The sequence below is a fragment of the Crocodylus siamensis genome, chromosome 11, assembly GCF_052110815.1.
Source record: "Crocodylus siamensis isolate JL-2025a chromosome 11, ASM5211081v1, whole genome shotgun sequence".
NCBI classification, from domain to species: Eukaryota; Metazoa; Chordata; order Crocodylia; family Crocodylidae; genus Crocodylus; species Crocodylus siamensis.
Genome location: NC_143405.1, coordinates 8,433,086 through 8,458,741, shown reverse-complemented (window position 1 = coordinate 8,458,741; position 25,656 = coordinate 8,433,086). Strand labels below are relative to the sequence as shown.

The 25,656-nt window shown below is 61.0% G+C and overlaps 1 protein-coding gene across 4 annotated transcripts in view; it reads right to left on the bottom strand.

Moving 5' to 3' along the window:
- FIBCD1 (fibrinogen C domain containing 1) overlaps window positions 1-12,944 on the bottom strand; it is a 28,003-nt gene extending 15,059 nt beyond the window's left edge. For 2 of the 4 annotated variants that reach the window (XR_016438523.1, XM_090022374.1), the window contains exons 1-4: window positions 11,666-12,944; window positions 5,963-6,439; window positions 4,501-4,660; window positions 3,902-4,038 (exon numbers count right to left, since the gene is read on the bottom strand). Coding sequence is in view for 3 of the 4 variants with exons in the window: in XM_090022374.1 (XP_089878500.1) it covers window positions 3,902-4,038; window positions 4,501-4,660; window positions 5,963-6,439; window positions 11,666-11,917 (1,026 nt within the window). In the remaining variant the exon portion in view is untranslated. Of the gene's footprint in view, window positions 1-3,901; window positions 4,039-4,500; window positions 4,661-5,962; window positions 6,440-6,997; window positions 11,515-11,535; window positions 11,633-11,665 lie in introns of those variants that run through there. The other 2 variants (XM_090022377.1, XM_090022375.1) reach the window with 2 other exon arrangements.
- Window positions 12,945-25,656: the final 12,712 nt, after the last annotated feature.

Genomic DNA, 25,656 nt, shown 5'->3' with positions numbered 1-25,656 from the left:
TGCTGTTTCTGCTGCAGGCAGCTGATGCTTGGCCGGCTTTCCTCCTTGCAGAATACAGGCCTGGGGAAGAGGCGCAGTGACTTCCCCAGGGACACAGAGATGGTCAGTGGCAGAGTCAGCAGGAGACGCCAGCCCACACTTGGGCCCCAGTACTGCCTGAATGAGACGCAGCCACCGACGCTGTCTTTATGACGCCAGTGCGACCCACTAGGCTACAGGTCGCCGCCACCCCCTGCATCCGGCACCTGACCCGACACCGAGGAAGGCTGGGGAATCTCGCAGTCTCCGCACGGCCTGCAGACAGCCCCTGCGTCAGCAACGCTGACGGTGCTGTGGGGGCTGCAGAGCCCCACGGCGATGGCAGGGAAGCGACAGGCGTTGCCTTGGGCTCGGGAACGGGGGCTGGTTTCCCCTCCGGCCTTGCCGAGGTCTGGCCCAGGCTCCCCTGGGGGAGGGATGGGGAGGAACGAGCGCCGCGTGCGGGTCTGGTCCCTGTCGGCTCGGAGCCTCCCGCACACCCGGGGTGGCGCTCAGCCAGCCTGAGCCTCCATGTCAGCCTGATTCAGCTGCTGCCACCCACCTCCATGCAAATATCCCCAGAGTCTCACAAGTCATAGCTGGAGAGAGGGGGAGAGAGAGCAAGCGAGCACAGATCCTGAGCCCCCAGGCCCCCAAATTGGCTTGCGGCTCCTACGGACAGGAACAGTTGCTCTGCGCTCTCCCCCGCTGCGAGAGACCAGACGTCCTGAGGAGCCCCTGATGCCAGCAGAGCTCGCGCCCCTCTGCCGGGGGGGATCCAAGCTGAGCTGTGAGACAGGCAGGGAAACTGAGGCACAGCGCTACAGCTCAGCAGCGGGGTCTTGTGTTTGATGGGGAAAGGGTCCCAACTCGTGGGCATTTCCTGATTGAGCCCTGCAGGCACGGTGGGAGGGCGGGTGGAAAGGATGATGCCCCGTGGGCTGGCAGGTTACGAGGAGCCTGGCAGTCCCCTGGTTTTTTGGCCAAGCTGAGCATGCCCAGTGCCTGCTGCTTGCTGAGTTCAGGGACAAAACCTGGCACCCCTGAGGGATCCTGTCTTATCTTGTGGCTGGAGGAGTGCATTCGGGGGCACGTGGCTCAGCCTGCTGCCCCATGAGCTGAGCATGTCCAGTAGGGTCACAAGTGCTCTGAAAATCGGTCTCAAGCCCGCTCTGTGCCTCAGTTTCCCCCTCTGACTCCACAGCACGATGACAGGGCTCTGCTAGGTGAGGCCACGTGAGATGGGCCTGGTACGAGCAGCAAAGCGTCTCAGCCTCCTGAAGGCAAAGCAGCTAAGCTGCTGCCCCCCACCCCTCCATGCTGCTCAAAGCTGCTTACGGGAATCAGATTTGGGGGGTTTATTTGCTCAAGTGCCCAGCTGGAAAAGGGGTTTCTATGGCTCGGATCCAAGGGGGCAGCTCAGCAGCAGAGCCGAGACCCAGAGCCCGCCCTTGGCACGGCCGTAGCCCGCTCCTCCGCTCTGAGACCCCCCCGGCTGCTCTTTCCACCCCCAGCACCTGCACAGCTCATCTCAGAGATCACCGGGTCTTGGCTGCCTGTCTTCAATACCCTTAAGGCTGCCCAGGTAATTCGGCTTCCCGGGCAGGTGTCACATCCCACCTAGTGATCACTCCAGCCATCCCGGCATCGCGGGGCGAGGCAGCCAGGCTGGGCTGAGCCTGACACGTCCTCCCAGGACAGGCCTGGGTGCTTGCTGTGCTGGCCTCCTACTTTACCTCGCAGCAGGGACACAGGCATCCTTGCCTTGCCCCTCTCCCCCCCTGTGTCTCTGCACGTCCCCTCCACGGTCACTGCCTCCCCCAGCTGCCATCACCTCTTCTCTCGCAGAGACGGGAGCAAGTTGCCCGACCCGGCGCCACGCGCCAGGCAGAGCCCAGGAGTCCTGGCTCGCAGGCGCTGACTCTGCCCACTCCTGCTGCCCTTCTTATTCATGCCCAGACAGGTCAGCCTCTGTCCCTGAACCCACGTCGTGTCCTCAGCACCGGCCTTCTCTGACCCACCCAGGGCCACGGTATTTTATCTGTGTTACGGTAACACCCAGAGACCCTGGCGGAGCCGAGGGCCCTGCCGCGCTAGGTGCTGTACAAACGGTGTGAGGCAGGTCCAGCTCCGAGAGCTTCCAAGCTGAGCACTGAAGACAAGGGGTGGCAGGGGAGAAAGGTGCCCCCGTCTTACACACGGGGCAGCAGGTCCAGGGGGGCTGTGTGACTTCCCTGTGATGCTTTACTCCTGTTGTGACACCTGGAGCCGTCCTGCAGACACCCAGCGACAGCCTCGTCCTTTCTGCTGCCTGCCACGCAACCGGTGCTAGTGGCCGCCGCGACGCTGGACCGTTCTCCTCGAGCCAAGAGCAGGTCTGCAATTACCGCAGCCTCGTAAAACAGCGACCGCAGCACTCGCTGGCCTCACGTGGCAGCGAGGGTCGGCTGTGCGCCTCCTCCCACCCCCGCCATAAATCTCCCCCCAGCCCTCCCGGGGCTTCAGAGACCTCTTGATTAAGTGGTTTGCTTTCAGACCAAGACCATAGGTTATGATGACGGTGCTCCCACTGCCCTTGTTTTGGGATTATCCTCAGCCCCACTGAGAGCATAACATGGGGGCATGCAGGGCAGCATTCATGAAGTTTTCAGCCCAGCCTGGCTTGTGCAGAGAGCTGGGTGATGGGGAACATCCTCACTTCAGAGCCCTGTCCTTCCCACGAGTGATACCTATCGGCTTTGCTACTAGGAGCAGTGCTGAAGCCACCCCAGTGACCTCCATCGCTGGTCCAACCCATCTACCTGCTGGCCCCACTGTGCGCCAGCTGAGGACAGAAAACAGCTGTCTCCTTTCCCCCTGGCACAGACCTCGGGGTCTGTACCATGCCCTCACTCCCAGCCCATGGGGAGGGCGCTGCTTGTCAGGGCAGCCCGTGAGGCTGCAAAGCTGTTCCTCAAGCAACTGTGGAAGTGAGAGCTGGAAGGTCCCAGGACAAACCCACGGCTGCAAGACAGGATCACCTGTCTCCACCATCCCGGACTAGTGCTCGTCTAATCTGCACTACGGGAGATGCCCAAGCCTCTGCGGGCAGCCTGCCCCCATGCTTGTTCCCCCACCCAGTTAGACTTGTCTTCCAGGCATCTACCCTGAGTCGCCATTGCCGCAGCGCAAGCCCACGATGTCTTGCCCTGCCCCAGGGGGACAAAAGGAGCTTTCCATTGCCCTCCGCTTAACAACAGCCTCCCCTGTATTTGAAGCCTGCTACCACATCTCCCCACAGCCTTAGACTAAACAATCCTAAGTCGTTCAACCTTTCTTCACACGTCGAGCTTTCTCAGCCTCGTTCTTGTTCCTCTCCTTGAGCCGTCTCTCTGAATTGTCCACATCTCTCTTTAAGCCCGGCACCCAAAAGCGGCCCCGGAGCTCCAGGCGAGGCCTCCCCTCCTGTGATTTGCACATAAAGCGCAGGCTAATGCGTCCCAGCATGCTGCCGGCTTCTCTTGCAGCAGGATTGCATCGCTGACTCAGAATCCGCTTGTGTTGTGATCGAGCCCTTTCCCGTGGCACAGCAACCCAGGCAGGCATTCCCCGCCGCGTATTTGCACATTTGATTGTTCCCTTCTCGAGTGCAGCACTTGTTCTGACTCAGTCTGATTGTCTGTCTATTGCAGACCATTTTCCCAACGTACTGAGGTTGCTTTGAATCCCAATTCTGCCCTGAGAAGTGCCTGCAGCTCCACCCTGCTCGGTGTCATCTGTTGGTTTAATAAGTGCATACCCCATCCCAACGTCCCTGTCATTAATGAGGATACTGAACCATCCCAAGCCTATGCCAGCCCCTAAGGGACCTCCCCCGACGGCCCGCTGCGAGCAGCCGGCTTACCGTCCAGCCGCCTCCGTCCGTCGTCATGTCGCAGTAGACCTGGAAGCCCGAGGGGTAATGGGTGGGGAAGACCGAGTAAATGCCGTCCTCTTGCTGTCCGCTCGTGAAGATGTCAAAGCAGTCCCGGGGCCGGGAGCCTGGAGCACCGCATGGGAGGGAGAAGAGCAAAGCCAAGTTAATTAATTGTTTAAATTAGAGCCGTGCTGCTCGGTTCTGGCCCTCGCCTGCGACGCTTGCTCTAATTGCCTGCTCGCCACCCCCTTGCTCTCTGGCTTTCCCTGCTAGGCGCTGCGCTGAGGTCTCGGTGGCTTCTCGGGGACCCGTCGCAGCAGCGATCAGGCAGCGAGCGGGCGTCCCGGGAGCGGGCCCGTTGGCCTCCCGGCTGCCGCTCCTGCCAGGAGACGGGCTGGCTGCCTCCCGAGCTGGTGCGAGGCGCCAGGGTGCACGTGCCTCGAGAGCTGCGAGACGGCTGCAAAGTGGGGAAGGTCGCCACTTGCCTGGCGCGGCCTCAGTCCTGCTCCGGGGAAGGGCACAGACGTGCCAGGCCCCTTCCCTCCCAGCCCTTCTCCCTCCTGCAGGGTCAGCAGGCCGACTCTCACCATTGGAGCACCCCCGGGGCCGGGCTCCCTTGGCCGGAGCTCGCTGCAAGTCAGCCTTGAGCCGAGGCCTGGCCAGGCCACGATCCTTCTGCAGGGTGTCCAGGACGTCGCTGACCGAGCTCACCAGCTGCGCCATGTTGGTCTGGCTCTCCGAGAGCAGCTGGCGGGGGGACACAAGTGGGTCAGGGGGAGATGCTGGTTCTTGGCTTCCCCCCTCCTGGCACCTGGGAGGCAAGAGCGCTGCGGGCCTCTCCCGGGGGCAGGTGCGGAGCCTGGCTGGCTTAGGTGGGTTGAGTGCCTCTTGCAATGGAGACTGGCTGGTGGGCTGGCACGGGAGAGGCAGCACCTTCCGGCGCTTCCCAGCCGGTGTGGTACCTAGCAAACACCCCCAAGGGCATGCATTACCCCTCCCCTACCTAAACCCTTCCCTCCAGGAGCTGTTCTGCCTGCTTCCAGCAGGACACAGAAAGCCCTCGCCTCATCGCACGGGATTCCTGTGTCACTTTAAAAACACCCGTGACCTAAAAAAAACCGCCCATGACCTAAAGCAGCTGCTCGGCATTGGCTCCGGACTTCCGTGAAGTGACCCAAGCGGAGCAAGCGACTTGGGGTAAGTCTACGTCCCCCGGGCCGCAGCTTGCAGAAACCCGCCAGAGCAAGTGTTGAACCAGCAGCAGGTGCCGAGAGCTCGTTGTTTTTTTTCACCTGTCTCTCCAAGGTGTCTGGCAGATCTCACTCAGTCTGTGCTGTGGCCGCACTCCCGCCAGCACCCATGTACTACTCTGACTGCAGTCACAGCCCCGTCTGGCTCCGGGAGGCGGCGGGAACAGTGCTCCAGGGAGGAATAACCCAGAGGAAATGCCTGCACATTACCAGGCAACCCACCAAATAGGGGGCTCCGGCTGGCGAGGCCGCCAACTGCGGGAGATGGGCCATGCCTGGGGGTGGAAAACCTGGGCCTGATGTTTTGTTGCTTGGTGTGTGCTGCCCTGCATCTAAGTTTCACACCCCCTCCTCCACGCGGGTGATTGTGCCAGCTTGTGATGATGATCTCCATCATCAAAGCACGCGCCAGGTGGGCATGTGCCCAGCATGGCAGGGACCGGAGCCAGCAGGTTGCACCGGGGGGAAGGTAAGCCACCACGAAAGCTTTCCAGGTCTAACCCCGTGCTGCTCTGACTGGGGCTGGGCTCTGAGGGAGCGGGGTCACTGCTTGCTTTAGCTATGTTGGGGCGCCAGGCTCCAAACACGCGTGGGACCCCGCGCAGCCCATGGGAGAGCAGTGTCCTCCCTGCAAAGCTCCACCTAGCACTGGGGTACCGTCCCCTCCTTTGGGAGTCTTGGCTGGCACCAAAGACCGAATGGGCCTGGGGGTGTCTTGCAAAGCCTTTCCTGGATGGTTCAGGTCTCCAGCTGGAGGCTGCACACCTGGAAACTGCGACAACCACCCAGTCCTGCTCACCTGTATCAGCCGCCCCTGCTCGTTCTGCAGGGCGCTGAGCTCCTGCCCCATGGCGCTGTGCCCCTTCCTCAGGCTGTCGCTGTCGGTTCTCAGCTGGGTGGTGTGGGTGAGGAGCTTGGCCACCTCGTCTGCCAGAGAGGCCAGCAGAGCCCTCTCCTGCCCCTTGGACGACTTCATCTCGGCGCTGTGGTCCGTCACAGCTCGCAGCATGGAGGACTGGAGGCCTTCCAGGCGCGTGAGGCTGCTCGCCTGGTCCGGGCAGTTGGGGTCGATGAAGATGTTGATGCGGGAGCTGTCGGCCTTCTCGATGGTGACCAGGGCATTGGCCTCATCGGGGTTGGTGCTGATGATGGGCGGGGATTCGGTGACGGGCGTGTGGTAGTGGTTCATGAAGAGGATGGCGCCGGTCACGGTGACAGCCAGGAGGACGGCCACGGACAGAAGGACCGTGCACAGGATGTAACCGCAGCTCATCCTCTGTGGGCACAGACACAGAGCTGGTCATTCGAGCCTGGGCTAAGCTTCAGGGGCAGCACAACAGTGCAGTGCCTCCTGCCACCCCTGTGGCCCCATCGATACCTTCCTTGCCTGCTCGGTCTACGAAGAAGCCTCCCTAGCCCCTTCCCCCCGATCCCCAACGGCAATCTCTCCCCCGGGAGCGCACCGTGTCTCCGCTCTGAGCTCCTTCCCTCCTGCAGCCCTCGGCCCCATTTCTCCCAGCCCCATCTCAGCTGCTGTCCCCGGACAGCGACGCTCTTCAGTCACCTGGCAATACCAGGCACCCCGTCTCCACCCAGGACCGTCCGCACACAGCACTGGCTCGTGGGGCAGCAGGGAAAAAGGGGCCCTGAGCTGGGCCCACTGCTCTACATCTCCCCTTGGGCAGGTGGCTTTTACTGCCTCTGCTAAAATGACAGCAAAAAACCCTAATCACAGCACGGAAGTGGTCATTAGGCTCCAGCGTTAACACCCACTCAGGCGCTGGGGACAGTCAGAGCTCCCCGCGGGCCGTGTGTCCTCGTGCCCTGAACTCACCAGGCAGCGCTGGACCATGCAGAGGGGAGCAAAGAGAAGCTGAGCACACAGGACTTCTTCCCCGGGGCTCCCAGCCCAGCGTGTAGTCCCCCGGCAAAGGCCTCCATCAGGCCCCTCTCCCCACTGCGCTGCGCCGGTTCCCTTGGCAGCTCCCTCCGGTACCTGTTGAATTAGCCTGCAGGACTCGTCGTCTCTGCAAGCCACTCATGCAGAGAGGTAAAGAGCTTTCCTTTATCTCCAAGCCCAACGCGCTGATCCCGTTAGTGCCAGCTCCCTTCACAGAGGGAGCCGCCTGCGCCCCGCTCTGCGCTGCCCGACACGCGGCTGCATTAGCTCCCCGCTTCCTCGCTGGCTGCCTCCCCTTTTCCTTATACCTGCGGGACCGAGGCTATGATTTTCCTCTGACCCCAGCCACGACTGTCACAAGGAATTGAGGGCTGGGGAAGCATTGCATATTCAAAGTGACAAAGACTACTTTCCCCGGGAACGGCGAGGAAAATTGCTGCATCTGCAAAGATTTCCCCAGCCCTGTCCCCTCCTCTGTACATCTCTCTGGAGTGACACCTTCCTTCAAGCACCCTTCATCCACGCTCCTCCAACTATTTGCATTAAGGTGACTCTGGCTGCGGGCTGGATGAGTCCATGGAAAGCTGCCGCCCCCCCAGCCCCGGTACCTCCAGCCAGAAATAAAACTCTCCCTGGTAGAGACACGCAACAAATCAGGACGGATTTATCCACCGATGGGAAAGCCAAGCAGCAGGCGTGAAAGCCACCCCTGGCGCCCGGCTGTGTGGGCAGGCTGTCCACGGGGACTGCCTTGGAGAAGGCAGACTTCGGCTTGGCGTGCATTACAAAGAAAAATGTCTGAGACAATAAGAGAGGCTTTGAGCTGGGAAACGGGTTACCAAGTTTGCTGTGTGTTTATCACGTGGCTCCATACCTAGGCAGAGCGCCTGGCCGGTAGCATCGCTTTCATCAGCCACAGCCTTGGCTTAGTTTGACCAACTGAGGAGTTTTGTGGGTTACGTGGGATCTGGGACCGTGGCCCAAGGACCGAGCAGATCAGGTGCTCGAGGACCTGCAAGGTTGTCGCCACTAGTTGGATCTTCACAAAAGGGCTGCAACGGAGAGCGTGGAGCCCGGGGGGGGAATCCAGGGGACGAAGACCTCGGCATTCATGGCTAGAGAAGGAAGCGTTTGTTCAGCCTGTTCCAACAAAAGTCGCTATTCAAGTCCAGCTGTGGTCACGACGTCGTCTGGCTGCAAGGGGTGGGGGGGAAGTGAAGGCTGGATGTTTCTCATGTTCAAAGGGAAAGACCAAAGTTGGAGGCAACCTAACGCGGCTCACCTTTATCTGTCCAATTACATGTAAAGCAGAAACTTAATCCTTCCCCTTGCTAGGAGATGATTTAACCCTTTGGTGCCCTAAGCCACAAAAGCCGGAGCAAAAAACCCGCCAACCAAACATGTAAGAACATAGGTAATAGCAGCACTGGAAAGGGCTAAAAATATCCAGTTATCGGTGTTAGGTCTGGGCTAATAACCACCTCGTATGGATCAGCCGGGCTGCTTCCTAAGGAACTGCTGGCAGCTCTCAGTACGAGGCCTGCTGGAAACCCGAGGCGAGGGCTGTGTGAGCAATGCCCGGGGTGAAGGGAGCTGCCCAGGCTCTCGCTACCGGAAGGATCTGAGCGCTGCCTCGGCTGACAGATCACATCCCAGAACGAAAGGAGCCGCGAGAAGAAAGCCGCTCTTCCCGCTCGGGGACTGAGTGCAGCGGGAGGAAGAAGCTGTCTCCCCAAAGGGGAAAACGGAGCAGGGTTTGATCCAAGCGCCTCGTCTCAGCCTCCCAGCTTCCCAGGAGCATGAAAGCAAACGGACAAAACCACCGTTCGCTTGAGGCGAATCTCCGGCAGCGTTTGGCGCGGAGGACCGGCGGAGGGAGCGGCCGCGCTGTGCGCAGAGCTGCCGGGGCGGGGTGCCCCACGGCGCCCCCGACTCGCTCGGGCTCTGCGTGGTGGTCGCGGCACCGGGGGCCGGGAGAGAACGGGCGCGAGGCGACACTCCCGCTTCCCGTCTCGCAGCTCCCTGGCCCACCTCGCCCTCGTGGCAAACCGGGGATCGGGCTGGCGACGGCAGAGAGACTAGCGAGGCCCTCCGCCTCCGGGAACGCAGGAGCCAAGCACCGTGTCTGCCAGCCCCAGGCCTACGGCTCTGCCCAGCAGCTGCGCGCGGGTCGTCTTCCAGCCCCCCGCCGAGCCCGCTCCCGAGCGAGGGGCAGGGGCGTGCTCGTGGACAGCGATGAAGGAAGCAGCCAGAACAAAAGAGATCCTGGCTCACGAGAGCTTTCAGAGTCCCGCCGTGTTTCCCTGACCCGCCGCTGTCGGTCCTGGGATCTGAGGGGACGACCCCTTGAGCTGATCATGCAGGCCATCGACCGAAGCCAACGCAGCGCTGTTGTAGCGCTGATGCCCGCACACCGACACAGTCAGGACGCCACAACGGCTGATTCCTCCGCCGCATACCTGACGGCAACTCCCGCATTTCCATTCCCCTATAAGCACGTCTTGCCTTCTGCGGCCGATGGCCACTGCTGCCCTTCTGCGGGCCTAGGAAGGTGACTTCTGCCGCGGACTGCTGTTCCTTCAAACAGCCGAGCTGGCGACGGGTTGCCCGGGACGTGTGGTGCCATTCCTGCTTGCAGAGGACGCAGCCCGCGGGACCTACCGCTGCTGCGCAAGGATCGCACTCTGGGCGAAGCAGGAGCTTGCTTTTCTCTCCCAAAGGTTCGGTGAAGCCACTTTCCCCCGCAGCAGCTGGCACTGACCGCTGCTGGAGGCAGAGGAGGGCAGGCCGGAGCTGGGCTGGCGATTGCGGGCGTGAAGTGCTTTGAGGTCTCCTGATCAAAGCGAGAGAGAAGAGCTCGGTGGGATCACCACAGCCAATACAAGCGAGGCGAGGTCGGGCTCGAGTGGCTGTGATGATTGTGTATAATCCCTCTCCCTCTCTCCAGCTGCTTCTGTCGGCCCTGTGGGTGCTGGGCACTGCACAAACCCCGCCACAGGCTGAGACACTTGGGCAAATCTCTGCTGAAGTAGAGGAAGGCAGAGGCAGCAGGCGGAGGAGGCAGGGAGGGCACAACAGCAAGTACGACGTGCGTGGCAAGCTGGTGACCAGGCTCTGGAAGCCAGACCGGGGCACATGCCCAATTTCCCTAACTGCACCGCAGCCGGGGCCTCCAATCCCACGCCCGGTGGTTCAAGGGCTCGGTCATCGAAGCAGCCCTGGGTCTGGTGCTCAGTGCTCTCCGCCGCTCTGCCTGGCGAGCCCTGGCGGAGAGTGCACGCGGCAGGCAGGAGCAGCAGGGCCCTAAACCCGCTCTCCCCTTCCAGCCCAGAAGGGCAGGGTGCAGCGCTCGGGCGTCGGGCCCCCCTGGGACAAGCTGTGTCAGGGCAGGGGGCTGTGGCACTGGATGAAGAGTCGGCGGGGCGGGGGGGCGTTGCCCACCACCTACCTCGCTGCGTGGCTCCTCATTTGGCTTGCAAAAAGGGCACCACAGCTGGCACAGGGGCAGAGGCAGGCCCAAATTCGCATTCGGGACCCCTGGTTCTGGGGCACGCGGAGCCCCCCTGAAACAGAGCAGCCCCTCGGGCAGTCCGACACATGAACAGCCCTGGCACACACCGACGGAGGGCAGCGGTGCCCTGCAGAGCGTGCACACAGCGTGGGCCCAAGGGTGGCAGCTGCCCGCCAGGAGGGAGATGGGCCTGTCCCGAGGGCACCCACAGCACGGCCGCTTGCTGGCTGCACTGAGGAGCCAGGAGGGAGGCGGCTGCCCCGCTCGGACCTCCGGGGCAGGCGTTTCGGCAGCCCCCGGGCTGGTGCGGAAGATGCCCCGTAGGGGATCGTCCGTCGCAGCGGGCAGAGCCGCTCCCGCGTTGCCCCCTGTCCGCCCCGCACCAGGGGCTGCCGCATCTTCCCCGCGACCACGCTGCAGCGCGCGCCGCTGGGCTCGGAGACCCCCCGAGCACGGCCAGCCTCGCCTCCGCTGCCCGCCCCAGGCGCTGCCCGCCCTGCCCCGCTCTCCGGCACGGCCGCCCGCGAGGCCAGGGCCCTAACGCCAGCTTGCCTTGCTCAGGGCGCCGCGGCTGCCTGCCTGCGCTCCCCACGGGCATCTCCCGCCTCACTCAGCTGGGCAGGGAGTCCGGGCAAAGACCGGCTTCGCAGGACCTGTCCTGCCACTCTCCCCTCTTGTATTCAGTGGCTGCGAGGCCGCGTTGCACCCCCCTTGCCGACTGCTCCACCTGCCTCCCTCTGCCCCAGCCGTGCCACCGCTGGCCCCGAGCCTCCCCCTTACCTGGCATCGCTGCCCGCCCCCGGCTCTGCCAGGGGTCAGTGCACGGCCCCTCCAGGCCGGACAGGACCTCCCCTCGGCCCCTGCCCCCCGGCTCTGCTCCTCCACCTCTCGGGACGCCCCTGCTTCCCTCCCTCGCCCGCAAGCCCCCGCCGCGCCGCGCCGCTCCCCCGGGGCTGGATACCAGATACCCGGCGCGGGTTAAATAAGCCCCGGGCTGCGGGTTTCAGAGGACTGCCGAGCCGCGCTGGCGGAGTTTCAGCGCAAGCGGGCACTTCACCCCCGGGGCTCTCGCCCGCGCCCGCCCCCGGCACCTGCGCCTTGTCCTGCTGGCCGGGCTCGAGCGGCGCCGCGCCCCGCGCCTTCCAGCGCTCCTTGCCCATGGCCGGCGGGTGCCGCCGCCTGCCCGGCCGAGTGCCGCTGCGCGGGCGCGCTGCGAGCGCGGGGGGCGGGGCCGCGCCGCGGGGAGCGCCGCCCCGCCCGGCCCATTTCACAGACGGGCACCACTGAGGCGCGGGGGGGGCGTTCCCCACACATACACGCAGCCGGGGGAGGGCCGGGCGCATGCCGGGTGCAGGTCGCCCACCCGGACGGGGGAGCCGGCTGCCGGGCGGGCAGGCCCGGCGAGGGGCACGAGCCCCCCCCCCGGCGGGGCACCGGGCCGCGGCAGGCACGGGCGGGTTCACCTCGGACCCAACAGCCCCTCTCCCCCGGGGGCTGCCTTCGTCCCCACCCTGGCGTCTGCGAAGGCAGGTCCGTTCAGTGCCCCCCCCGGACGGGCGCCTGCTCCCTGGCGCTTGGCCGCGGCGGATGTCTTGCCGTTCGCTGCAGGCTGTGCCGGCCTGGTCCCGGCGGGCTGGCGCGGGGCAGCGGGCGGAGGAGCATCACCTTGCAGCAAGCGCTTTGAGACGGGCCCGGGTGGCACTCGTCCCCCTCTGCCCTGCCCAGCGCCCAGCAGCGCTGCTGGAGGAGCATCGCCCGGCCGTGACTGCCTGCGATCAAGGCCCGGCGGCTCCTGGCATGGCAGGGGCCTCAGCCCCGCGCGGCAGGAGGAGGAGAAGGTGATGGGCCAGTCCTTGCGCCCGTCCTGCTCCAGCCCCCTGACCCAGCCGAGACACGGAGAATTGTGCTGTGGTCAGTGGTGGAGGCACCGTTTTTGCCCTATGCTAGAGAAGGGCGGGGGGCTCTGCCCCCCACAGCCTACGGTAACAGGGTCTAGGGCCTGCTACTGCAGCCCTGAAGAGATGGGACCAGCTTCTTACACCAGCTTAAAGGCCTCTGTGCTTGGGAGCTGGCTTTGCGACGGGCCTCCGTGCTGGCATCGATGCTCCTGGGTTGAAAACCCAGCAGCGTAAATCGGAGCTGAGCTCTCTCGAAAATCCTGGACCCTGTCCTCAGGCTCAAGCAGCGTTCGTGCGTCCGGCCGCGCATCTCCCGTGGCCAGCTCCGCCTGCCAGCCCCGCACGGCATCGCGCAGGCAGGTCTCTGTGGAGCTCGCCTCACCCGTGGCACGTCCCCCAGCCTGCCAGTCAGTCAGGCCGCTCTGACCCCGCGGCTGCCGTCTCCACGCAGGCAGCCAGGCTCCGCACGGAAAGCTGTTTCGACTTAACTCCGACAATAAAATTTATCATTAAAAATAAATTTATCTTGGCTTCATGTGGCTGGGAAATCTACAGAGGAGTGATTCAATGGGCTTGTCAGGCCCCGGCGTTAGGCACGCTGAGCTGAACAACTGGATATTCTCCAAGTCCGGCAACTCATTTTCTGCATCTGGAGCCCGGGCCGTACAGCGGGCTGACATTTAATTTAGAATCCAACATACCTTGACATAAACCCATAATACAAGCGCAGGGGTGGGGGTGCTGACGGGGGCGGGGGGTGACTCCAATTGACAGCATGGATTTTTTTTTTCCAGATTTGCTTTGTCAACAGTTGCTGAGTATGACAGGCTGAAAGCCGCAATCGAAGGGGGATTGCAAAGGGAAAATGAGAGTGGGTTGTGCGTGCACACGCTTGGCTGCTTGGAGGGGGGCCGTGCCCAGCGTTGCTCGCCACGTGCCGTGCGCGGGGGGAGCAGCGAGGTGCGGTTGTGGCTGTGGGGAAAGGACTCCCTGAGCGCGGCGGTTTGGATACGGAGGGGGCCGCGGGCTCCGAGTGCGAGTGCCCGGCTGGCCGTGTCTCGTGCTGGGCTGGCGGCGCGGGTGCTTGTGGGGGGAGCTGTATTTCTGGAAGTCCTTAGAGTGACTGGCTTTGTCCGGTGGCTTTGTTGGTTGTGGTTCGTAACCGGAGGAAGGGTCTGTCGTGTGCAGCGCTGTCTGTGCCTTGCTGGTACCCCTCTTCTCATGGTAATGCTGGTGTGCGTGTATTCACACCCAGGGTGTTGTGAGTGCGCACAGACGCCGCTGTGTGTGGAAACAAGGAGGGCGGTGAACTTCCCCTCCGGGGTAAGCAAAAGCCCAGCTAGCACCAAGCTGGCTGAGGTGCCCCTTAGCCTTGGATGCCCTGGAGGGGAGTTGTCCCATCCTCTGCCCCCTTATTGTCCCCTTACGAGCCTCAGAAGCATTCAGGGCTGCCAGGCCCAGCTGCCCTTGCTGGGATGTCTACGCCGAGCCCACAGCCCTGGCTGCGTGCTTGCAGCTGGCAGTGAAGCGGGTAAGGCTGTTTGGGTGACCAAATCTCCCCTCTGCCTCCCTACCCTGGTCTGCGGGCTCTGACCACCTTGGACCCTGGCCCTCAAGCCCTCAGCATCACCACTCTGAAATGACTGTAACTAGTAACCCAAACCCACATTTCTAAGAGCCTGGGGCCCTTTCATGGTGCCTCAGCAAAGCCCTGGCTTGTCGCAACCACTTCAGGTGGGCAGTGCCCAGTCAGCTGCTCCTGCCAGGCCAGTGGGCAGCAGTGGTGCAGCCGGGAGCCCCGGCAGCCAAAGCACCTGCCAGGCTGGGGGCAGCTGTGTGGACTTTCAGCCCCAACAGTGCGGAGGCCTTGGCGCCGCCGGGGCACCAGCTGACTTGTCCTCGTTAGTCAGGCTCCTTGGCAGGCCCGCAGAGACGCTGGCATGGCTCTCGCAGCTGACTCATCCCACCTGGCTGGGAGGCGAGCCCGTGCCACATCACGTCGCGTTACACATCACGGGCCCCGCCTGGATGGACCTGCCAGAGGCGGGCGAGGGAGAGACGTGTTGATGATCTCTCACACCTCTGCCTGGGATTTGGTACAAAGCCCTGGCCTGAAGCAGGGGAGGCAGGGCAGGGGGAACGTGTCTCTGGCTGGCCAGGCCCTTCCTTGCACCCAGGGACTTGGTAGCAAGGTGGCCCAAAGCTGTCGTCTGCTTTGCAGAGGTGCTGAGCACCCACGAGCTCCCTGCAGGCAATGGGAGCTGGGTAGGATCCAGCCCAGAACCGCGGGGCAGAACTGAGCTGCTTCGACACCCCGCAGGTGCGCAGCGAGCAGTGGCCCTAGCAGCCGTGACCCCATGGTCTCCCATGAGCTGCTGCTGCGTGCCATGTCCATGCTGCCCGGGGGCTGGCGGGGAGGGCTCTGGAGCAGAGTCCGGCAGGGAGAAAGGCAAGAGACCGGATGTGGGATCTGGAGAGAGGTTCAAGCCCAAAAAGCCAGCCAGCCCGTGCTCCTAGAGGACCTTCACCGAGCTGGAGATTCCCCCACAGCCCGCCCGCGGCTTGGCCCCTGCCCACGTGAGGGGTGCCAAGCGAGGCCATGGGCTGGCCCTGTAGCGGGGAGCTGTACTGCCCCCCTCGCCCTCCCAGGCTTTAAGCCGTGCACAGCCAGCCCTGTTGCACCGCCGTTCCTCGTGGCTGCATCCATCTGGCCGGCGAGCGGCAACAGGTCTGTGCAGGCTGGGAGGAGCTCAGGAGCCGCGGGCATCCAGGGATGCCGCGGCTCCCTCTTACATGAGGCATCTGCAGCTCTGGTGTCCGCTCTCCAGACACGCTTTTACTGAGGCTTTCTATATTTAGCTTTCTCTCCTCTCCGAAAGCCCCCTCTGGCAGGGAAAGCAGCTGGCCCTGGCAATATTATTAGACCCTTGTACAGCATGAGAGATGTGAGCCCCAGGGGCACGCCGCTTGGCTGCGAAGAAACCCGCCCTGAGTTGTGGTCAGGCCTGCTATGGACTGGGGAGTGGGGAGGGGAGCTGGTTCTCTCGGAGGGTGCTCAGCACCTGTTTCGTGTCAGGGCATCCCAGCCAAGCTGGCGACTGGGTGCTGGGTGCACCCAGCCAGGCTCCTCGCATCTCCTGGGGAACGTCTCCGACTTGGTGGAGGAGGACTGAGGCTGCGGTGCCTTGGCGTGGAGCTCTTTGCATTATCCTGGAGCTGTCTCTGCGAGGCTGGGGCGCTCTGCCCTCTTGTCTCCGAAGCAGAGCACGGCGCTTTTAGGGTAGAAGAGCCGTGGCTGCAGGTTTTTTGTCTCCTCCCCGGTCTAGGCAGCTACCCAGGCAAGTGCGCCAGCGCTCTGAGGGCTGTGCCGGGGAGCAGGCTCTGCCCTTCAGTGCCATGTCTGGAGTCCTGATGGCTGGTATCAAAGTGCCATCTTCCTGGCGGGCACGCAGGTGTGAGGGGAGCGATGGCAGGGGCGCAGCACCTCGCTTCACCCTCTGGAGAAGCCCAGGCTCCGGACTGAGCCCGGGGTGACTGGTGACCTGGGAAAGTGCCTGCTCTGGCCTAGGGCCGTGCGGTTCTCTGCACCATGGCGGGGAGAAAGCCAAGCCAGGGCATTAAATCAAGTCCCCTGTCTGACCTGCTGAGTCTGAGTGGTGGCGAGGGGGCTGTGTGCCAGCCAGCTGGCGAGGTGTGTGCAAGGAGCTGTGCCGTCTGGAGACCCCCTACCTTCTCTGTTACACTGGTGTTTGCCTTGGCTTACTTAGCAAGTGCCTGCCTCTGCCCTGCATACCCTCCCAGCATCTGTCTTTTTGCTCCAACATATGCCCAGGGCCAAATCAACCCAGGTGTCACGCCAGGGGAGGGGATTTGGCCCTAACCCTGGCATCATCAGTAGAAGGAGCCCAGTGAGACCCAAGGAGTTTTCTGCCCTGCTGGCACACAGTGGGGTCCCCCGCTGGCAGGAGTCCCTCCACTGCAGCAAGTTGCTAATAGAGATGCCAAGCCAGGGGGAGGAAGGGGAGACAATAGAGTTGTCTGTGCGCGCTCCCTGAGTAGCAGCGCACGCTTCTCTTGGAAGCCCGCCATTAAAGCCAGCGAGCAGTCACTGCACACACACATCATCAGACATCATAATAATATTAATAATGAAAGGGCAGCTCCTTCAAAGCTCTTAGACCCCCGCGCTCCACAGCTGGGGAGAGTGCAGAATGCAAAGGAGCTGCGTGAGCCTCATGCCAAGCAGACTCCAGGGAAAGCACCGAAAACCCCTTCCATCGGTAGTGGAGAAATTGCATCGTACTACTTAAAGAGGAAGGGAGGAAACGAGCCCCGCTGCCTGGGTCTTTTTCTCCCTGCTCTGGGTCAGCTGCCATGGCCCCGCACGCATTGCCCTGCGGAGGGACAGGCAATCGAAGGCAGCTCGGGGAAGGCCGACGCTTCCTGCTCACATTGCGGGAAGGTGCAGAGGAGACCAGCTGGCCTGCAGTCCCGAATCTCTGCCTGTCAGCTCTGTCTCCTGTCATAGTACAGTGATTCGAGCAGGCAGGTCATGCGTGCTCCTGGGGAAGGCAAGGGGCAGGTGTGGGCAGCCTGCGTGCCCGCTGTGCTGAGGTCATCCCTGCCTGCTTCTTGGAGGGTCAGCGGCTGCGTATGGCGCGAAGGCCAAGCCTGCGTCCTCACCTGGTCCGGGCAGAGGGTCCGTGAGCGATCCTCGTTGCCTGGAAAGCTCTTTCCAGCTCCTGGTGCAGCCCCTAGTAAGGCTGCGCTTAGGTGCATGGGAGCTGAATCAGGCCCGTGTTGCTCTGTAGACCCTCTGCAGCCTGAGAGATGAGGCGGTGCCCTTCTGGCTCTGCCCGCTCCCCCTGGGGTGGGCAGCCTTCTTGAGCACCGCAGAGTGAATTCGGGCTTGGACCCAGGTGGAAGGCAGCATGCTGCCGACCCTTGAGCTGCTACCACAGCCCCCCTGAAGGCCACGTGACTTGGGCAGCGCCAGTCCTCTTCAGCCCTCCGCTCCATCCTGCCTCAGCAGTCACCGACTACCTGCTCCCGCACTGCAAGACCGGGGTGCGGCAGGGGCTGCGGGTCTCTGGGCTCCTTGAGCACCAAACGAGAGTGGACCCCAAATCTTAAGGCCCAGCCTTTGCAGTCCGTGGGGATGGTACTGCTCCTGACTCGGTCCGAGGCCTTCCCAGGACAGCACGCCGGCTGTGCCCAAGGTTATCCCGGCTTGGCTGCTCTTGCCCCTGCCTTTTTGCCGCCCCCCTGCCACAGGAGAGGCAGGGCCCAGGGAAGGCAGAGCACTCGGTCACTCCTGTCTGCACCAGTATTTTCTAGGTCGGGGTCCTTCCTCTCCGCAGGAGGAATTGCTGGCCCAGAACACGATGCAGGCTCCCTGCGAATCGCCCACGGAGGGGGCCGGGGTCTTCCCGCCGGCTTCAGCGGCTTCTGGATCAGGCCTTGACGCAGCAGGAAAAGCAGAGCATGCAGTGGACGCAGAGGTGCAAGGCCATGCCCCGGCTTCGAGTGCCCGTGCTCTTTCCCTCCTTGCTGTTTCATGCAGGACACAGGAGGTCCTTCAGCAGGGAAAAGCCGAGGTATTCATGGAAACTGCCGGCCTGGTGCTTGCCCGGCGGCAGAGCACAGTGACGGCAGGAGGGAAGGGGGATCCCAGCTGAGCCAGCAGCACTGTTTGGTCCAGGGGCGCCTTGACAGCATCCTCGCTGCCCGGGGGTCCGGCACGTGACAGGAGCCGCTCCCCAGGCACGTCACTGTGCTGCCACAGGCCCGTATCAACCTGGGGTTGTGTGGGATGGCTTGGTCCCTGCTGCCCTGTATGCAGCTCCTCTTGTCCACCGCAGGCTGCCTCTGCTGCTGCTGGAGTGAGCAAACAGGCGCGCTCAGGGTAGCTCCGGCTGCACGCAGCTCTCAGACGGTGTCAATGGCTCTCAAGTGCCAGCGTGCACAGGGGAGGGGACAGGTGATGCATGGGTCCTGCCACGTTGCACCGCAGGCTTATTCCTTCAGCTTCTGGCTTCCCAGATGCCCTCAGCTGAAATGCACCCGCCCCCCGCTCTTGGTAAAACCCTGATTGTCCCCTTGCTAAACTTTTGAGTCCTTCAAAGAGACCTTAAACTGCTGAAGATGAGACTTGAGGCTGCTGAGCGCTGGCTGGTGAGGGCACTCAGCACCTCTCCCAGTGCAGGGTGGGCAAGGTGGGAATCGCTCTTCTCGCTGAACCTCACCCAGGCTCAGGCATAAACCCCTCCCGTCTCAGCGCTCCACTGGGGCAGGGGTCGGGCGAGGGGGGCTCTCTCTCTCGACCCCTCACCCCAGCTGCCCGAGGGCCCCAGGTGCCCAAGTGAGCCGGGCAGGGAGGGAGAGGTTAAACAAATACCTGCGCCGAGGAGCCCGGGAGCCCGGCGCTCTCCCGGTGTTGCATGTGTTCCCAGGAATTCCAATTAGCAATGGTAGAAATTCGCTCTCGCTTGCTCCGGTGGGGGAAGCAAAACCATCTGTGGAAGATTGAGAGCCTGCTGCGCGCCAGCCACTGGGGCCTTTGTGCACAGCTCTTTCGCGCTTGCTCTTTTTTTTTCCCCACTCCTTCCCCAAACATAACAAAAAACCCAAACCCTCAACAGCCGAGTAAAATAGCTTTTGTTCTTTCTTCCTCTTGCTTTTTTCCTCTCTCTCATTCTTTATCTTTTTCCCCCCAGCTCCCCCTTCCTTTTGCGCTTTCTACCACCGCAGAATATTGATTGAACTGCCTGGTTGTATTCCATTGTTTCTAGGAAAATTTGGCGTCGAAGCGTCCCAGGTGGGAGCAGGGGAAGCTGCATGTGTTTCTGGCTTGCTTGAGCGGCCGTGTTGGTGAGCTGGCTTGGGGGTGGGTGGGCTGGGGGTGAGGGAGGCCCCTGAGCACGGGGGTGGGGGGGTGTTATAATGCACAGTCCCAGGCAGTTGGGTGTGTGTGGCCCGACCCTGTCCTTGCTGGAGCCAGTGGCCGAATTTGGCTGGCGGGTGGAGCCCCCGGCAAGGAGATGGGGGGTTGCCGGGTAGGGAAGGGGGCCGGTTCAGAGAAGAGGACCCTCCGTGTAAGGTTCTGGCTTTTGCTGCAGAATTTGGCTCTCTGGATTTTAGCCGGCCCAGCACTTGAGACCTGGGGAGATTCAGCCCACGATCAAGAGAGGAGCTGTTTGCCCGGGCCTGGATTTCCCACCTCTCCGTGTGTTGTCCCGGAGCTTTGCCTCAGCCCATTTGAGAGCCGCGCGCCCCCCCGTGACTCTTCGGGAGGGTGCTGCTCCGCGGTCCCGGCTGGCTTCGGGCTCAGAGCTGATGACTTGGTTGCCCAAAGCGCTTTGAAGGCCTCTGCCCGGGAGAGAGCACTTCGAGCCACTCCGGCGCCGAGCGGGGAGCTGCAGAAAGGCAGCGTGTTGGCTGGAAGCTGAAAGGGGCTGATTAGGAGGCTGTCCAAAGGGCTTCGCAGGAGGGCAGAGCAGAAAAGAGCACTCTAGCCTCTCTCTAGCCAAGGAGGGAGCCAGAAGAGCAACAGCTGACCCCGGCTTGAAAGGGGCTCATTATCTGGCTGCCTAGAAGTCTCTGCAGGACAATGGCACAAAATAGCCGAGGCAGGCGCACCAGACCCCGGGGGGAGGAGGCCGCGCTGGCACCCTGCTGGAGGAGCTCTCACTTCAACGGCGCTTTCCATTTCCAGCCGCGATCATTATAGGTTGCCACCCCCTGCTCTGCCTCTCCGCCACGCTGCTCCATCTATAGCTAATGACAGCCAACGGGCCATCATTTAACACCCCCCCCCCAAAAAAAAACACAGGGAAGATTTTAATTTAAAACTCTGCTGCATGGAAACCGGCGCCGCCGAGCCATCTGGAGCAGCATATGCAGGTAAAAGGCGGGCAGTGCCAGGGGCAAGGGGGCTTCGGCTGCTGGGGCAATAAGCTGCACGGGCCACGGCGCACCCAGATTGCAGGCGAAAGCCCCGGAGCGTCCAGCTTCCCCGGCGAGGTTGCCAGCTTCCTTGGTTGCATCGTTATGTTTGCAGTAAAAGTAATTACGAGTCCCTGTACAAATTAAAATAACAACCAAGTTTATTGCGAGAGATTAATTCGGCGGCGTAATTGAAACTGCAGGAGCCGGGCGAGACAGGATCCTCTCGGAGCTGGAGAGCCCCGCGTCTAGCAATATCCCACCTGCCCTGGCCCACCGGACTGGGGTCCAGGCCAACACACTCAATCAATGAAAGGCAAATTAGAGGCCTTATGTTGTCAGAGCATGCTCCCATTGGCTGATCACATCCGGAGGGCAGGCCACGGTTACCTAGCAACTTTGGAGAGCTTCTGGCTTCCCCCAATTAACCCCTCCCTGGCTGCCTCCCCCAGGCCGCTAGGCCAGACCCTGCTTTGGGGGAGAAACGTCCCTTCTCTGCTGGCGTGAAGATGGGTGTCAAGCACCCGGGGCCTGCAGCGAAGCTCCTGAGCACGTGCCCCCGGCGGCTGCCGGTGCCCAAGCCCGCCTCGCGGCAGGGCCTCAGCAAGAGGCAAGCGAAGGCGCCTGCCTGGCAGGGCAGCAGGTCCTGGGCTCCCCAAAGCCGTGCTGTTGAACGCCAGGGGCCGCGGGATGGGGAGGCTGCAAGGCTGGGGGGTGGGCTGCCGGGCTCCCGCCTTTGCCCTGGTCTAGAGACACCGGGCAGGTGGCAGGGTTGGCGCGGAGGTGTCAGGTGGATTGCCCCCCCAGCAGCCTGGCCGACTGGACGCAGGGCACCGGGGAAGCCTGGGCATCCTGGAAACAACACGCTCCGAGCCTGGGAAGCCCCAGCCGACGGGTTTCCTGCTGCACCGTCTACCTGATGGTGCAGGTCAGTTCCTGCTCCACCTTGGAGAGGAGAGTCCAGCACGCGGCGATGCCCACAGATGCCCACAAGATGCACTCGAGCGGACGAACTGGAAGAGGCGCGTGCAAGGGCAAATTCCGCGTCGAGGAGCGCTGCCCGTTTGTGGCATTTGCAGCCGAACTCCTCTCAACGCAGGAAGTGAAGACCACGTATCGGAGAGCTAGTTCTGACGTCCAGCACCGCTGCAGCTTCCCACAGGGCCTGGGCCAGGCTTGCAGGTGAGGCCTCGCCGCTGGAGCTCGGCATGGCACAGAGCAGCAAAGCTGGAAGCCCCCGGAGGCATCGTTGACTCCTTGAGTGGGTCACTTCTGTTCCCCTGGCTTGGCAAAGGTCTGCTCTTGGGCATCTCAGAGAGGATGCAGCAGGGTGATTGGAGGCAGGCCTCTCTTCCTAGCAGTCACCTCTCCAGATGTGTCGCATGGGAAGCCTTGTTGACTTGCGCAGGAAGAACCGAGAAATGTTGCCCGATGTTGCTATCTGATTTGTAGAGATACCCAATCAGGTACCTGAAGGGTGTTCATGCCGACACAGCCTGTCTGGGTAATCAAGGCTGGTTGATTACTCCAGGCTTTGCGTTTTCTCTGGGGATGAACAAAAACCTATTCCTCAGGTTTATGTTTCAGTGACAGATGTTTAGTTTCTAAATGCTTCCATAATTTTGAGTCTGTCGAACTCCAGGCACGCGTGGTTTAGAAAGTCAGGGCCACACTGCGGCTCCAACCCGTGTAAAACCATGCGTTGTAGATTTGTCATCCACGACGGCTCCCTTTAGGACCGTCACTTCCTTTGCGGTGGCCCATCCATGCTGCCCTAGAGCACGTTCCAGCCATGGCAAAAACAGGATCAGATTTGCTTCGGTCCCCAAAGACTTTCTGATTCAGTCCATTTGGGCCTGGAAGCTCAGGCTGGGAGAGCTGTCTGGAAAAAACCCACCCTCCTTCTCTGAGCTGAGCGTTCGTCCTTTCTTCTCGGCTCTTTATCTGGCCGTTGACTTTCTCTCTGAGTTCTCCGAGCTCCAGTGCAACAATGAAGATCTTCCTATGACATCGCTTTCCCAGGGAGTAGTGAAAATTAGAGCTCAAGGAGACTTAACGAGACTGTCCTGCCCCCTTGCCTAGCACGGGGTTGGTTCTTCTCTACGTGGCGGTCTAGAGTGCTTTGTCAAGGTATTATAATAACGTCTCAAATTATAGCACTTCCATCGCTCCCCTTGGGAGACTATTCCGCAGTCTAGCAGATCAGGCTGTCAGGGATTTTTCATGATAATCAGCCTAATTTTTGCTTTTGACTGATTTCACGTCATTCCTCCTCGCTTTGTCCCATGGTACCCTCCTCGATCGCTCCCCTCCCACCTTGTATGCACCCCGTTTCTCCAGCACTGGCGACCTTGGGGTGAGGTCCTGGCACCACTCAAGTCAAAGGGAGGTTTTTCAACAACTAAACAACAACAACTAAATCAACGTGCTTGCTGCTCGGCCCAGTACCGTAGAGGCAACAGGACCCAAACCAGCTCCTCTGGACCTCCTCCCCTTGGCTGTAGGGGAAAGTGGACCCAGCCTACATCCCCCACCCCAAAGGTCTGATCTTGAAAAGACAAGAGCGGTAAAACGGAGGCATTCAAGGGCAGTGGCGTGGCCATCGCTGGCTGCCTGGCACTTCAGTGTGGCAGGGGCTCAGCACCGCTGCGTATAAGGCCCTTTAAGCTGGGGGAACCTGTGATCCAGTGGTTCGAGCAAGCGCCCAGGCACCATCTGCCATAAATCCAGCTGTGTCAAGGCTTTGTCCTCTCACCTGTATCCCTTGCTCGCCCTGTTTCTTTCTCCTTCCCCTCCCTATATTAATAATAAATAAAATTACCACCTCCCTCCTTTGCCAGATGGATTAGCAGTGCTCAACTCGCTTCGCTCCTAACCTCCTCTACAAATAAAAATGTCCTTGAACGCGTAAAATTGTGGCAAGAGAAAGTGTGACGTCCTGGCTCCAGCCAGCTTGTTTGTACAGTGCTTTGAAGGCGCAGAGCCGCCCTGTATTGTTAGTGCTGTTGTTAATATGGGCTGTGCCAGCGTCCTCCTTTTCATTTAGAGTTGGGGGAACTAAAAGCGGTTTTTGGGAGGTGGGGGGGGGGAAAAAAGATTTTTGTACCGTTTGATATGAGAACGATCAGAGATGCTTTCTTGTTTGATATTTGCAGGCTGAAAATGCGCCTAAAGATCAGATATCACTTAAAAACCCTGAACACACGCTTTTCAAACGGTTATGCAGTTTTGTTGTGCTTTACATAACAATCTTCCATAAAACGACTGAATTGAAATTTCAAAGTGGGGGGGTGCATATCTCCGGGCTTTTTGCTTCTTTATTTTCTTATTGCTGAATAAACTACCCAACTACAATTAAAGCAACATTTTATGTGCCAGCCAGCATAAATAATATTGGTTTTCTGACAGCACGCGTTGTGCCAGCCAATGAAAATAAACGAGGCAAGATAACTAGCTACCAGCCAGACCCGGCGGCTGGAGGGGTGTTTCAGAGCCGCGATCATTAGAGTGCAAGACGGAGGGATTCGAGTTCTGCTTTCAGTCGAAATCATCATGCAGGCTTTGCGGTGGAAGCACCACCAGCTCCTTCCATAATGATGTTCGGTCTTTATAATGTTTTTTGCACGTTGGAGAAGAGCTCCCATCAGGGCCTATTTGAAAACAGAGGCTCTATGAGCAATAACACTGAGCCTTGCCACGGCACTTTTCAATCAAGGATCTCAAAGCCTTTTGCAAACACTATTTAACTCTGACGGCATCTCTGGAAAGCTGGTGTGCACTCGCATTAGGCGGGGGCTGCAGCTGGGCAAAGTGGATTTGCCGAGAGGTTGAAAGGGGCTTGAATTTCAGAGCAGTGGCGTGGCTGTCGTTGGCTGCCTGGCACATCCGTGCAGCAGGGGCTCAGCACCGCTGCGTATAAGGCCCTTTAAGTGCTGGGGGAACCTGTGGTCCAATGGTTAGAGCAAGTACCCAGGCACCACCTGCTGTTAATCCAGCTGTGTCAAGGGTTTGTCCTGTCCTTTTGCTGGGGGCCAAAGCTGTGGAGTGTCTCAGATCTTTGGCTCCGTTTTTAGGGAGTGCTTAGCGTCCATATTCCCGCTGCAGACCTGACTGGGGATATTAGGAAGGGTTTTAATCTCTCTTTCCCTCCCCTTCTGGCCTTGCTTTCTGGAAGCCAGACGAGGGAGATAAGTCAAAGCTATGGCTAGGCCTTAAAGTCTTATGACTCCCCTTCTCCCATCACGCCAGACTTTTTTTTTGGTTTTAGGAGAGGAAAGATAGCAAAGAAACCCAGGCCCCCTTTCCCCCCACCCAGCCTTCGCCTCAACCCACGCAGCCCTAATTTGCCTTTCTCTGCCTCCTGGAAGTGCAAGAGCATCCTGGCTGGGGATGACAGAAGGAGGAGACTTGTCTCCCAGCTGTCAGGCCAGCTTTTAATGTGAAGCTTTAATCGAAGATGCAGGTTTCAGTGGAGGATTTTGTTCTGAAATCGGCTCCTGGCTTGGAATGCAAAGCAGAGGGTTGGAGACTCCAGGCCTCATCCCCGTGCCGCCCTGGACCCCCCTGTCCCTCCAGGCTGCCGTGATCTGGGGCTTGGGCTGTGCTGCCACATCTCAGAGCCTGGGTCTCGGGTAACTTTTCTGCTCACATGACTGTGGAGGGTGAAACCTCCGCTGCGTTCCACCCCAGAGCTGGTTGCATTTTAGGAACAGATGACCTAGGACAGGGCAGGTGCTGTGTGGGTTGGCTCTGAGTGGCAGCTCCCTTGCGCTCCCCACACCCCTGGGCTCTGTGCAGCCTCTCTGCTGCTTGCCCTTGACGGGCCGCAGGCAAGAGAGAGACATCAGTGAGGCTTGTACCCCCTTTTTCCTGTTGGGCTCGATGGAATCACCCACCCGCCTGTTTGCCCCATCTAGGTCGTGGCTCACGTGTGCCTGCCTTCCAGCTGTGCGGGATCTAAGTGCAGGGGAAAAGGTGGCAAGAGGCCTCTGGCCTGACCTGGCTGGCATCGGTCCCTCCTTGGGGAGCAGAGGTAATTTAGTCTCTGTGCTCGATTTCTCCAGCCAGGGCCACCTCCATCCTGCTTCTTGACTGCTGACTGAACCAAAAGCCCTGTGGTAATTGGATCAGGGCACTATTTTCCATGAGCATATTAAATCAGGCCCTCAGCCCGAGTCCGGAGTGACATACAATAGGATATAAAGACACGGTAGATCACATTATGAGGGCTATTTCTCTTG